General features: G+C 37.3%; 1 protein-coding gene across 3 annotated transcripts in view; it reads right to left on the bottom strand.

Moving 5' to 3' along the window:
* Window positions 1-14,047, bottom strand: part of SRBD1 (S1 RNA binding domain 1) — a 162,182-nt gene that overhangs the window by 130,054 nt on the left and 18,081 nt on the right. For all 3 annotated transcript variants that reach the window (XM_059659941.1, XM_059659943.1, XM_059659942.1), the window contains exons 6-11: window positions 13,681-13,798; window positions 12,230-12,368; window positions 8,841-8,937; window positions 5,175-5,310; window positions 2,055-2,158; window positions 967-1,074 (exon numbers count right to left, since the gene is read on the bottom strand). In XM_059659941.1, the coding sequence (XP_059515924.1) occupies window positions 967-1,074; window positions 2,055-2,158; window positions 5,175-5,310; window positions 8,841-8,937; window positions 12,230-12,368; window positions 13,681-13,798 (702 nt within the window). The remainder of the gene's footprint in view (window positions 1-966; window positions 1,075-2,054; window positions 2,159-5,174; window positions 5,311-8,840; window positions 8,938-12,229; window positions 12,369-13,680; window positions 13,799-14,047) is intronic.

The following is a 14,047-nucleotide window of genomic DNA, read 5'->3' as shown; positions in this document are numbered from 1 at the left end:
CCCCCCATTCCGCAGGCTGACGCTCTATCCACTGAGCCAAATCGGTCTCGGCTATATGTTGTTTTTAATAGTACCTCCTCACTCTCTGCTCTAAATACCTCTAAACTCAATGTCCAGGTCCAGAAAAAGAAAAACAAACAAACAAAAAGGCTTCTATAAATTAATGAGGTTGAAGAGATGACTAAATCTAGAGTTCCAAGATAACCCTTGCTGAAACCTATGAACAAGTGAGAATGAAGAAAATCTGTGGCACATAGGAAGGAATGCAGAAAAGGCTGGTTTTTAAAGATTGCCAACCAAGACCAAGGCTAGAGGGAAAAGAGGGGTTTGCCTCCTAACATTACTTTTCTTTCCATCTCCTCCCCTAGAAACAAAACTGTACCTCACCTTTTTTGTAGTTCTTCTTTATAACAGTCCCTCTGTTGGTCCATCTACATGATTCCTTTAATAACCTTTTAATATTTGCTCATCATTGCTGATAATTACTCATCCAAATAGCTCCCATTTGGAGTGAAAAACATTATATTACCTTTCTCTCTTCATAGCAATAAATTCATTATGTGTTGCACTGATTCCCTTATGCTTTTTTTGGCTCTCTTTATCCCTAAAACTGCTTCCAACTAACTTCTCCATTAACTTCTTAGTTTGTTTCTCCCAAGCCAAATCTCTCATCAATAAAACCCTTTATTTAGCTTGGTTGTCAAACTGCAAGATTGTATTGCAGAACTGGAAAAGGTACATAGGAGGGGTCAAGATTTGATAAGTATGTCATAATTAATAGCTGTTTTGTGATGTATGAATGTGAATGCCTCTTCAGACTGAAATCTATGCTTAATTTTAAGACTTTGTGCTTGGGACTCAGTTCTTTGGATTGATTGATGGATCAACAAATACTTATGCTTTAATAGGCTTATTTCATACATAATAATAAACAGTATACAAAATTAAATTACACAAGATGCATACCTGAACTCTCTACAGAGGAGAGGATAAATAAGGCGTTTAAAAGAATCATCTATTGAATTGTGTAAAATCTTCATTAACTCCGGCCTTGCAAAGCGACGTGGTCTCCACCTGAGGGGGAAAAAAGGCTATACTAAAACTGATGTACCAATAACAAGACCAGGAGACAGCTCTTGGAAGAGGAAAGAGGAAGTGGAACAGAAAAGGGGGGAATAACTTTACTGAAGCCAAAGTAACAGTCTGTGTAGAGAGACTATGATGCCTGGAAAATTATTAACTATGGCATCTGAAGTTATTTTTAAAAATCTAGTAACCATGGTCATACAAACTGAAGGAAGGAAAAACTTGCCTATTCTAGGAAGAGTTTCCAAAGCATTATAATAATGGTCAAAATCTTCAGATATAAGAAAGTTACCAAAAAAATTTACTACAAGTAGATTAGTACTACTCGGGCATAAAATATTAGTTTTGGGCGGACAGGGAGGTTTAGATACTAGTAGATAAGCTAGAAAATATGGCAGTGAGCAGACCATTAAGAGTATTATATACCATGCCATGGAGCTTGGCCAGTGAGGAAAGATAACACAGTCCTGCGTCCTGGGACAATATGCCAAGAAGATAGTCTTTTAAGGCGAAAAGACCCTAATGGAGTGCTTTTTTAAAAAAACACTATTTCTGATGTCTGCTGGGGTCATTTCTTTCAAGGGCAAGCCAAGGTATCCCCATTTGCTTATAGGAAAAAACTTTTACATATGCTATGGTTTCTCCCAAGAATGCCTTGATTCCTTTGTCTTGCATGCTAAACCATAATTCATGCTTTTTTCCAAGTGAAATTTATTGGGGTGACACTGGTTAATAAAATTATATAGGTTTCAGGGCTACAATTCTAAAATTACATCATCTATATATTGTATTGTGTATTCACCACCTCAATTATGTTTTTAATGTAAAGAAGATACTATATCCATTGTCTGTCGTTGTTGGTTTGTTTTTTTAGAAAATGGACATCTTTCCATATTAGTACATATAGATATCAGTATAGTATTTTCGAAACAAACAAAAGGAAATTTTATAAAAATGTATAAACAGACCTGTTTTGGATGCACCACCTACAGAATTCATTCTTAACTCCATCAGGAATGTTGACCTTGACCGTCAGTATCTTCAAATTTTCTCCACGGTTGATTGCCAGAATCTGAGTACACACATATATGGCAAAGACTATGATCCACAAAACATATAAATGATCAATTTAACCATTCAACATTTATAAAATAAGTCAGGTGGTTACCCAACCTAGAACTGTATCTATTTTTTATTCATTTATTTACCAAAAATGCATTAAAAATAATCATTTCTTTATATAGTTTATAAAATTTTAAAAAATAAAACACAAGTACAAAGCCTATGACATTCACCAGAAAAGACTTTGGTGATCTAAAATCTCATTTGAGATTCAACTAACTGAAAATTAATGATCATCTAGAGATAGGATATACTTTTAATATTTGTGAAAAGAAATTGCTAAAATAAGTACAAACAGACAAATTTCTGAGTAAAATATTTAATCACTATTAACTGTTACCATTTATTGAGCACTTAGTAATTGTCAGGCCCATCTAAGTACTTTAAATACATTACCTCATTTAATCTTCAAAACCACCAAACATACATGTATTATCATCTTCATTTTATGTAATTTTCCAAGACTAATTTGTCCCAAATCATAAGCAGTAAAGGAGAAATTTAAACTCAGATCAGCCTGCCCATGATCTTAAATTAATACATTAAAAGAGCAATTGTTTTAAAACATATTAAAAACTTTCCTTAAAGAAGAGCGAGCAAACCTCAAGTAAGCAAAATAAATAAAATAATAAAAATACAGGGGAAAGTAAGAAAATAGAGAATAGAAAAACAATAGAAAGTATCAAAACCAAAACTTGGTTCTTTATAACACCAACAAAATTGACAAACTTTTCACTAGACTAGGGGTGTCAACCTGCAGGCCATATAAGGCCCAAGAAATCATTTGGTCTGGCTTTGCCAAGGCATTAGGGGTGAGTTAATTAAATGTTTGACTAAATATAGCAGGCTAATTTTTAAGTTGTTAAATTTGTATGGCCTGAGAATGATGCTATAAATATCCAAATGGCCCTTGACAGAAAAAAGGTTCCCAACCCCTGCACTAGACTGTCCGAGAAAAAAAGAAGAAACATTCCCATTAGCAAAATCAGGAATGAAAAAAGGGCCATGACTGTGGATGATATAAAAATAAAAAGAATGATAAGAGAATACTATGAACAACTATATGCCAAATTAGATCACTTAGATAAAGTGGACAAATTCCTCAAAAGATACAAACTGCCAAAACAGAATCAATAGAAGTGGAAAAGCTGAAACAATCTATAACAAGTAAAGAGATTGAATCAGTACTTTTAAAATTTCCCACAAGGTAATTTCCAGGCTCAGATGGCTTCATTGCTGAATTCTACAAAATATTTAAAGAATGCCAATTCTCCACAAACTCTTCCAAAAAAGTACAATAACTTCCCAAATCTTTCTATTTACTCTGACACCAAAACCAGACAAGTACATCACACAAAAAAACACAAGGAAGAAAACACACAACATACCACTATCTCTTGTGAATATAGATATAAACAACCTCAATAAAATATGAGTAAACCAAATCTAGAAACATATCAAGAGGGATTGATTCCAAGAATGTAAGTTTGGTTTGACATACAAAAATCAATTAATGTAATACATCAGACCACTGAAATAAAAAAGAAAACTACATGATCATCTCTGTAGATGTGGAAAAAGTATCTGACAAAACCCAGCAGTCATTCATGATAAAAACAACAAACTAGGAATAGAAGGTATTTCATTAAGGTGGTAAAGGGCACATTCAGGAACCTGACAGAGAACACCATACTAATGGTGAAGGACTGGATGCTTCCCATCTAAGATCCATCTCCTCTTGCCACTTCTATTCAACATTGTGCTGCAAATTCCAGTCAAGAAAGTTAGGCAAAAATTAATAAAGAAAAGAAATAAAAAGCACCTAGATTGAAAAGACAAAGTAAAACTACACTTGCAAAGAGTATGATTTTATATATAAAAAAAAATCCTAAAGAAACTGTTAGAACTAATTAAGATTTCAGCAAGACTTCAGGACAATCAATTTACATTTATAAGCATTCTGGAAATAAAAATTCTTTTAAAATTTTATTTACCGAAGCACCAAAAGGAATAAAATACTTAGGAACAATTTTAACAAAAGAAGTGCAAAACTTATACTCGGGAAGCTAAAAAACATTGTTAAAAGAAACTAAAGGCCTACATAAATGGAAAGACATCCCATGTTCATGGGTGAGAAGGTTTAATATTGCTAAAATGGCAATACTTCCCATATTGATTTACAGAATCAATGTAAGTAATCCCTGTCAAGTTCCAGCTAGGTTCTTTGCGAAAATTGACAAACTAATTTTAAGATTCATATAGAAATTCAAGAAACCCAGAATAGCCAAATCAATCTTGAAAAAACAGAACAAAGTTGGAGGACTCCCACTTTCTAATTTCAAGACAGGTGCTACTGGCATAAGAACAGACCTACTGAATGGAATAGGAGAAAGAGTCCAGAAACAAATCCATATCTATGGTTAACTTATCTACAACAAGGATGCCAAGACAATTCAATGGGGAAGATGCAGTCTTTTTAAAAAAGATAATGCTGAGACAACTGAATAGCCACATACAAAAGAATAAAGTTATAACCCTTCCTCACAGCATACACAAGTAACTCAAACTCATAGACTTTAACATAAGAACTGAAGCTATAAAACTCTTTTAGAAGAAAATATCTTTAATTTGAATTTTACATGGAAAAGATCCAGAATTGAGCTCAAATCCAAGCACACTTGTAAGCAGAGTCTAGTAAGAAAGGTCACTGGTTAGAAAGTCATGATACTTGAGATGTTCTATTGTCAGCTTTGCTAGTAATTCTTAGTGTCACCATAACTTCTGAGCTCCCCATTTATGAAATGGAAAGGATATGACAATATTACAAGAATTTGTAATATTACAAGAATTTCAACAAAGAAAAAAAATAGTTGACCTAAAATTCTCTAATTCATTAGTAAGTAGGCAAATCCAAAGTATTATCATTATTACTACTACCAGCATGCATAAGCAGTTTCCTTATTTACCTGATGATGTTGGATGTTTCTTATGTTGCATGAAAAATTCTGGTAGAGATGAAACTTACCAACATCTTTCTCATTTACTTTTTTTGAGGACACTTTTGCCAGAGATGACTGAATAGAAATATATCTATTTTGGCACCTGTTCAAATACACAAATTTTAAAATAAACAAGTATCTATAATAATAAAAGTGTAATATGCAAATCGACTGAATGGCCGAACAGCAGAATGACTGTCCGGACTACCATGCTATGAAACCCACTGGCGCCAGGCCAGCCAAGGTGGGTGCAATGCAATTGGTCGGGGGCCTGGCCATCGCCCCATGATCGCCCCAAAGAGGGAAGCCCAGGCCACCGGCCAGCAGGGCAATCAATTGGGGAGCTCCACTATCGCCCCAAAGAGGGAGGCCCAGGCTACCTGGCCAGCGGCGCTGCAGCAGGTAGCCTGGGCCTCCCTCTGCAGGGCGATCCATCAGGGCGCCCTGGCCAGGTAGGCAGGGCCTACCTCTTTGGGGCGATCAATCACGAAGTCCCACAATCGATCACTCCACAGAGGGGGACTCGGGCTACCTGGCCAGCAGAGATGCAGCAGGTGGGCAGGGCCTCCCTATGAGGGCAATCCATCGAAGGGCTCCCAGACTGTGAAAGGGCGAAGGCTGGGCTGAGGGCAACATCCCCCCTGACCTCCAAATGCACAAATTTTGTTCACCAGGCCTCTAGTTTATTTTTTATTTTTTTTAATATATTTTATTGGTTTTTTTACAGAGAGGAAGGGAGAGGGATAGAGAGTTAGAAACATCGATGAGAGAGAAACATCGATCAGCTGCCTCCTGCACACCCCCTACTGGGGATGTGCCCGCAACCAAGCTACATGCCCTTGACTGGAATCGAACCCGGGGACCCTTCAGTCCGCAGGCTGACGCTCTATCCACTGAGCCAAACTGGTTAGGGCTAGTTTATTAATATGTGTAATAAAGAAACATGTTATATGGAATAGGTTAAAAAAAAAAGTTAAGCTGCCAGTTGGAGCATCATCCCATACACCAAAGGGTCACAGGTTCAATTCCTAGCGAGGACACATACCCAGGTTGCGAGTTCCATTCCAATAAGGGAACATACAGGAGGCAACCCATCAATGTTTCTCTCTCATATTGATGTTTCTCTCTCTCTCCCTCTCTCTCTCTCTCTCTCTCTCTCTCTCTCTCTCTCTCTCTCTCTCAAATAAATAAAATCATATCTTCAGGTGGGGATTAAAAAAAAAAAGTTAAGCCACTACCAAATATCTTTAAATGATACCCAACTATGAGTTATTGGCCCATTAAAAGAGGTCTCTTTGCCTATTCATCAGTCCTACAGATCTATATATGAATCAACCCAATCCTTCCATAAAATGTCTAAATGAGTTCAGATTCCATCTGCAGTTATAGAAGAGATCAAAACTACAATGAAACAGACCAATGACCCTGGTCAAAATATCATCCTTCTCTAACCAAGTAAGCCAGTCAGAATCAATTAAAAGCTAAAAAGAAGAAAATGTGTCAGAAGAGCTACCAATGAGAATGTATTGAAACAACCAAATTTTTGCAGTATAATCTATATACCAGCATATAAAAGCGTAATATGCGAATCGACCAGATGGCAGAAAGACCAGTCAGCTATGACGTGCACTGACCACCAGGGGCCAGAAGCTCAACGCAGGAGTGGCCCCCAGCCCACAGGCCCCCATTGCCCAACTGGGACCTACCAGCCAACCTCTCGGTCCCTCTCCCCAGCCAACAGGCTCTGATCACCCGATGGGGAACGGGGAACTGGGAACCGGGGGTAGGTGGCAGCGGACACGGGTGGTGCTGGGGCACCGATCGCCCCACTGGTCGCCCCACACACAGAGGGCAACTGGTGGCAGTGGCAGCAGCAGCAGGGGGCAGGGTTGGCTGCTGGCAGCCAGGGAAGATTGGCCCAAATCACAGGCCAGGCCTAGGGGCTCTACAAATTTTGTGCACCGGAACTCTAGTTACCTGTAAAAACACATTTTGAAAGCTGGGCAATTCTCCTACCTCAACTCATTCCTGCTAGGGTCACTAAGAAAATAGCAAAGTTCTCTCCTCTGAATTAACATGACCCTGACAAGCTACAGTAGTCAACTGATTCATGTCTACCTTTCCTCCTCTCTACACAGCTCACACAGCTGCATATGTGGAGAGAGATGAAGAGCAGAGGGTCAGGAAACATCAAAATTAAGTTTTAAATTAATTTTTTTAAAGGGAAAAACAGAAAGAACTCATGGATACAGACAATGATGTGGTGATTGTGAGGTAGAGGAGGATAAAAGGGGGATAAATGGTGATGGAAAAAAATAAAGGGAAAAAATATAAGTAAATTCAAGTAAGTAAGTAAGTAAAGTAAAATCTAATTTTTTAAAAATTGTTCTGTAAAAGATAATTTAAGCCCTGGCCGGTTTGGCTTGGTAGATAGAGTGTTGGCCTACAGACTGAAGGGTCCTGGGTTCAATTCCAGTCAAGGGCACATGCCCAGGTTGTGGGCTCGGTCCTCAGTAGGGAGCGTGCAGGAGGCAGCCAATCAATGATTCTCTCATTATTGATGTTTCTATCTCTCTCCCCCTCTCTTTTCCTCTCTGAAATCAATAAAAATATATTTTAAAAAATAAAATAAAATAATTTAAGACCTGGCTGAAGTGTCTCAGTTGGTTGGAATGTCACTCGATACACCAAAAGGTGGAGGGTTTGATAACCAGTCTCAGGGATTGTGCAAGAGGCAGCCAATCAATGTTTCTCTCTCACATCGATTTTCTCTCTCTCTCTCTCTCTCTCTCTCTCTCTCTCTCTCTCTTTATTCCTCTCTAAAAAAGCGAAAATTAATTTTAAAAAAGATCTTATTTTAATGAGGCATAAGCCTGAGTAGGGTTTTAAAAATCTCTTACAAATTGGGACTGTGATACCATGGGTAAGCTGCTCTCCATCAGCTAAAATTCATTTTGAGGTCAGTACTTTTAGCCGTACCTGACATGAAATAATTTCATTCGCCTAATCATGGTAAACACTAGAAATGAAATGTTATAAAATTATATTCCTATGGCATAATATGTTTAAAAGCAATGCCACCCACTCTAAATGAATATGAATCTCTAGCATATTTTGTGTTACCTAGTGGTTTTTAAACACTGTTCCTCAAAGCCCTCTACTGAGGTGCTTCAATGTTAGGAAGATGAGCATTCAGTTTCAGGCTCCCTGCTCAGAATTCAATTAAAGCAACTTTACTTTTATTTGTTTTAAATATTAGGGTTCTGTTGTTTGAACAGTTCTGCTACTTCAAAAAAAAAAAAGTCTGAAAATAAAGTTTGTTTTAAAACAAATTTTTTTAATTGATTTCAGAGAGGAAGTTAGAAGGAGAGATAGAAACAGAAATGATGACAGAGAATCATTGATTGGCTGCCTCCTGCACACCCCACACTGGGGATTGAGTCCTCAAATTGGGCATGTGCCCTGATCAGGAATTGAATCATGACCTCCTGGTTCATAGGTCGATGATCAACCACTGAGCCACACTGGCCAGGTTGAAAAAGTTTTTAATGAACACTGGTCTTAGCAATAACCATGCAGCTCTTAACAACATGAATCCACAAAGCAGAAAAACTCTGTACAAGAATTACTCACAATTTTCTTATGAAGTCAAGTGTCTCTCTGTCTTTAGCAATCATGTCTGCTAAAATATGCTGCACTCCTGTTTCTATGTCCTGGAGTGTCGAAAGCCCTTTAGACAAAAGAGAAAACAAAAGCAAGAACTACAGATTTTTTTAATTGTTATTAAATCACAAATTTATTCCAGTCAAAAAGAACCTTAAACTGACAAACTTAACACATTGTGGACGGAACATGAGAATTCTCGCTTCATATTACACAGTGTTTTACAAAGTATCATAGTTTAAAAAGATATTAACTTTTAAGAACATGTAATAAATAATTTCAAAATGCAATGGGTCTTTAATTTAAAAGTGTGCCTTTAACATTTATGTAAAACATTTTTTGTACTCGTTCAATAGAAACTTTTCTGGCCACTGGGTAAAGCGAGCAATAAAACTACTGGTCCACAATGTGTTAAGACACAAAAGTATCATGGCAATGACTAGCTTCCCTCTCCAACAAAAACAAGTCTTCTAAAGCAATAACAGAGGACCTTCATATACCATATAACCTAGTGGTGAAAAACGCAGCTCTGGAGCCAGCTGCCTGGTCTAATCCTCGTTCCACCATTTACCAAATGTGTGACTCTGGGCAAGTTACTTGACCTCTCTGTGCTTCAGTTTCCTATAAAAGTAGACTAGTAATAGTACCTACTTCATGAAGTATTTACAAAGATTAAGCATGTTAGGGAAAAACACATTAGTAGTACTGTAACTGTGCTGGGCCCTGAATAATTCCCATCATCAGAAGTATCACCAAGTATCCATCATCACATATGGTTCAGAAGCATCACCATGTATGACAATCAAGAGAGATATAGTTATCAAACCTACCCAGTAGGAACTCAATATGAGTGTGAACTAAGGAAAACTTATAGCACAGGAGGTAAAAAATAGAAGGAAAGGAAATCAACCATAACAGAAAAATTGAAATAAACAATACACCTTTATGCATCTAACATTCTGAAAGCTTTGGCATTCGATTTTACTGAAACATATTATGACTGGCCATAGACAGTTCCCACTGTGACCAATCTTAATACATGGCTATACAGTCTCAGCTACTATTAAATTATTAAATGTTGCAACCCTTTAAAAATCCAACTAAAACTCCACATTTAAAAAAATAAACTTGAATTTTACTCATTTCAACCCATCTCTATAATCAAATATTAACGTGCTTTTTCTTGTGATTATTGTCCTTTTCAAAACAGATACTGAGATGTGTTATTTGTATATGAACAGATATATTTTTTTTTACAGACACACATACTCTATTTTTTTAAATTGCAAACTCACATTTGCTGATTTTTTTAAAAAACAAGATCATGGTATGCTGTGATTCTCTACAGTTTTATACATACTATAGATTTTGTTATCAGATACTGCCCCCTACAGATACTTATGTCTCCTAGCCTAAAAAATCAACAGAAGCCAAGAGAAACGAGAATGTCTGTCGGAATCACCAGAACATCACTGTCCCCATTAAATCCTATCAGCACTCCTGAAAAGGCCACTTATTCAACAAGCTGCGACCTAAGGCCCTCATTTTGACAATGAAACCAATACAATCTTGAAAGTGTCAGTTGTCACTTTCCTTGGGGGTTTTCTTAGAAATAGCTCTGCCTTACTCCCTTCCTGTCTTTCTCTCTCTTGTGCACATGTACACACAAAAGGACAGGCAGATACATTTCAGGAAAAGACAAGCACTTTACTCCCGGAGAGCACAAGTGTGAGAGGAGGACTTCACTTTATTCTTCATGCACATTGAAACTGCTGAAATTCTTTCCAAAGACTAGATATGACTCTATAATTAAATAAATTTTTAGAAATAGGACAAAGTTTTAAAGACAACATAGGAGAATCTTTATAATGAGTGAAGAATCCTTATTATCCTTATAACCTTAGGATGTAAAGGGATTTTTTTAAAAAGAAAAAAAGCAATTACTATATCTTAAAAGATCAATAGCCGAAGCCGGTTTGGCTCAGTGGATAGAGCGTCGGCCTGCGGACTGAGGGGTCCCAGGTTCGATTCCGGTCAAGGGCATGTGCCTGGGTTGCGGGCACATCCCCAGTGGGAGATGTGCGGGAGGCAGCTGATCGATGTTTCTCTCCCATCGATGTTTCTGACTCTCTATCTCTCTCCCTTCCTCTCTGTAAAAAATCAATAAAAATATATTTAAAAAAATCAATAAATTGAAAAAATTAATATATTAACAATAATAAAACTAAGACCTTCTATTTACCAAGATAAAGCATAAAGAAAGTAAAAACAGAAGCTACAAACTGGGAGAAAAGATTTGCAACCCAGTAACTAAAAAAAGAAACTGATGAACAAAATAGATCCAGAGACATAGAATCATGGAACAGACTGATGAATTTCAGAGGGAAGGTGGGGGTGAGGAGGTGGTGGGGAGAGATTAACCAGCAAACTTATAGCCCAAGGACACAGACAATAGTGTGGCTAAGGCTTGGGAGGGGCAGGCGCGGGGAGGAGGGGGTCAATGGGAAAAAACAAAGGAGACATCTATAATACTTTCAATAATAAAGATAAATTTTAAAAAATAAAAGTACATACAAAAAGAAAAGAATATCTTAAAATGATTATAAATTAGTAAGAAAAAGAGAAACAGCACTAGCCAAGTGGCTTAGTTGACTGGAGCAAAAGGATGTAGGTTGGATTCCCTTTCAGGACACATACCTAGTTTACAGGTTCGATCCCAGGTAGGGGTGCATACAGGAGGCAACCAATACATATTTCTCTTTAACATGGATGTTTCTTTCTTTCTCTCTCTCTTTCTCTCTCTGTCCCACTTCCTCTCTCTCTAAATTAAAAAAAAAAATCAATAAACATATTCTTGGATAAGGATAAAAAAATGTTTTTAAAGAAAAAAGAGAGCCCTAACCGGTTTGGCTCAGTGGATAGAGCATCAGCCTGTGGACTGAAGGGTCCCAGGTTTGATTCCGGTCAAGGGCATGTACCTTGGTTGCGGGCACATCCCCAGTAGAGGGTGTGCAAGAGGCAGCTGATCGATGTTTCTCTCTCATCGATGTTTCTAACTCTCTATCCCTCTCCCTTCTTCTCTGTAAAAAAATCAATACAATATATTTTAAAGAAAAAGAAAAAAGGGAAACAACACAATTAAAAAAATGGGCAAAAGTTTAGAACAAATACTTCATCAAAAAAGAAAAGCTGAATGCCTAAGCAAGAAGTATACTGGGATTTATTTTGTAAGAATTCCTTCTTCTTTATATGCTATGTTTTTTTGTACAGTCATTATTAATCAAACAAGCTTTTTAATATACGTTTTAATATATGTTTTCAAAAAGAAAAGGGCTGATCTCTTTAAGTAAAGCAAGTACCTTTTACACTGGGTTGAATGTAGGACAGCAGATTGAGCATCCCTGGATTCTCAAGCAGTGTCCTGGCTGCTTCCTCCAATCCCAACTGCCTTGCTCTCTGGGCTTTGGTGCCTTTGCTCCCCGTTTTATATGGAGCTGACTAGAAAAAACAAATTCAGAAAACATACCACATCATTCAGCTTTAAAAAGCTAGTTAAAATTAGGACACAAAATTAGAGGACATGGCGAGAATACTAAAGACATCCTATGACAGTGATGGTGAACCTTTTGAGCTCAGCGTGTCAGCATTTCGAAAAACCCTAACTTAACTCTGGTGCCATGTCACATATAGAAATTTTTTGATATTTGCAACCATAGTAAAACAAAGATTTATATTTTTGATATTTATTTTATATATTTAAATGCCATTTAACAAAGAAAAATCAACCAAAAAAAATGAGTTCGCCTGTCACCTCTGACATGCGTGTCATAGGTTCACCATCACTGTCCTATGGCATAGGACCTATGTCAACCCTTTCATCTTCCTTCAGAGACGAATTAATATTAATTAGATAATACTAGCTGCATGAAGACAGTTGTTCTTTATCTGGCTCTTTACACTTTTATGTATGCTTAGAATTAGTTTGTTTAGATTCACTCATCTTAAAAACTCAGTGCCTGAACTGCAAGAACTATAAGGTCTTCTCCTCAAATCCAGCAAGCTCCTCTAAAAGCTGTCAACATTTAATGCTTCTACTTCTTAACCCACAGCCACTCCTCAACCCATCCCCTGGCTTCTTTCCATACAGATGCTCAAAGTGATATCAGAAAGATCCATAAGGATCCCCTAATTACCAAATACACCTTTTTCCCTCCCTATCTTGCCAAACCACTCTGCTACACTTAACCAGTTAACTGCCACGATATTTTGAATTTAATTAAAAAAAGGTCCGTCGATGCTTATGGCGTACAAATGGTTAATTATTTTACCTCCTTCTAAAACTCTTTTTCCTAGTCTCCCACAGGATCATCTGATTCTCCTCATACTTCACTACTCTTCCCATGTCTCCTTCTTAAGCTCTCCCTCCCGCCACCCATGCTTCAGTGGTCCACCCTGACCTGCCTTCGTCACCAACGCCCCTTGAGTGAAATCTTCTATTCTCATGGTTTCAAATACCAAATACATGCTGAAGACACTCACAACTAGGCCTTCATCTCAGGATGCTCCCTTAAGTTTCACACTACTATAACCTAATCTTTTCCCTACTTGATTGGGAATTCTTTAAAGACAAGCACTATGTATTATATTTGTAAACCCAAGTGCCTAGCACAAATATGCATCTGATAGTTATTTAACAAAGAATAAATTTTTTGTTGAATTAAGTAATGATGACTGATGATTTTAGCTTCTTATATAGACCTAAATCATAATATAATCAGGTTTACATTAAAAGGTAAAAAGGGCTCCTTACCACGTGTTCTAGTTCTTCAAAAGTTTTACAGTTTAACAAAGCTCTTAACAAGCATTCGGACATCTTTCCCTCCTTCTTAATTTTCTGGATTGTACCACGAACCTTCTTAGCAACAGCCCTGAAAATAAAAACTTTTGTAATGTACAAGACCTGTATGTTAAAACTTTCTCTTTGAAGCTATCTCCAACTTACAGAAATGTTGCAGGTAAAATAAAAAGTACTTTTTTCCCCCTCTGAACCATCTATCATAATAAAAGCATAATATGCTAATTAGACGGGACAACCTTCCAGATGAAGCTGGGGCTATGAGGGAAACCCAGGTCCCAGGTGCCAGAGGGAAGCTAGTACCAGCATTGGGGGGAAGGAA

The sequence above is a fragment of the Myotis daubentonii genome, chromosome 12 (genome assembly GCF_963259705.1).
Source record: "Myotis daubentonii chromosome 12, mMyoDau2.1, whole genome shotgun sequence".
Classification (NCBI taxonomy): domain Eukaryota; kingdom Metazoa; phylum Chordata; class Mammalia; order Chiroptera; family Vespertilionidae; genus Myotis; species Myotis daubentonii.
Note: the sequence above shows the minus strand (reverse complement) of the source record. Positions and strands in the feature narration are given on the sequence as shown.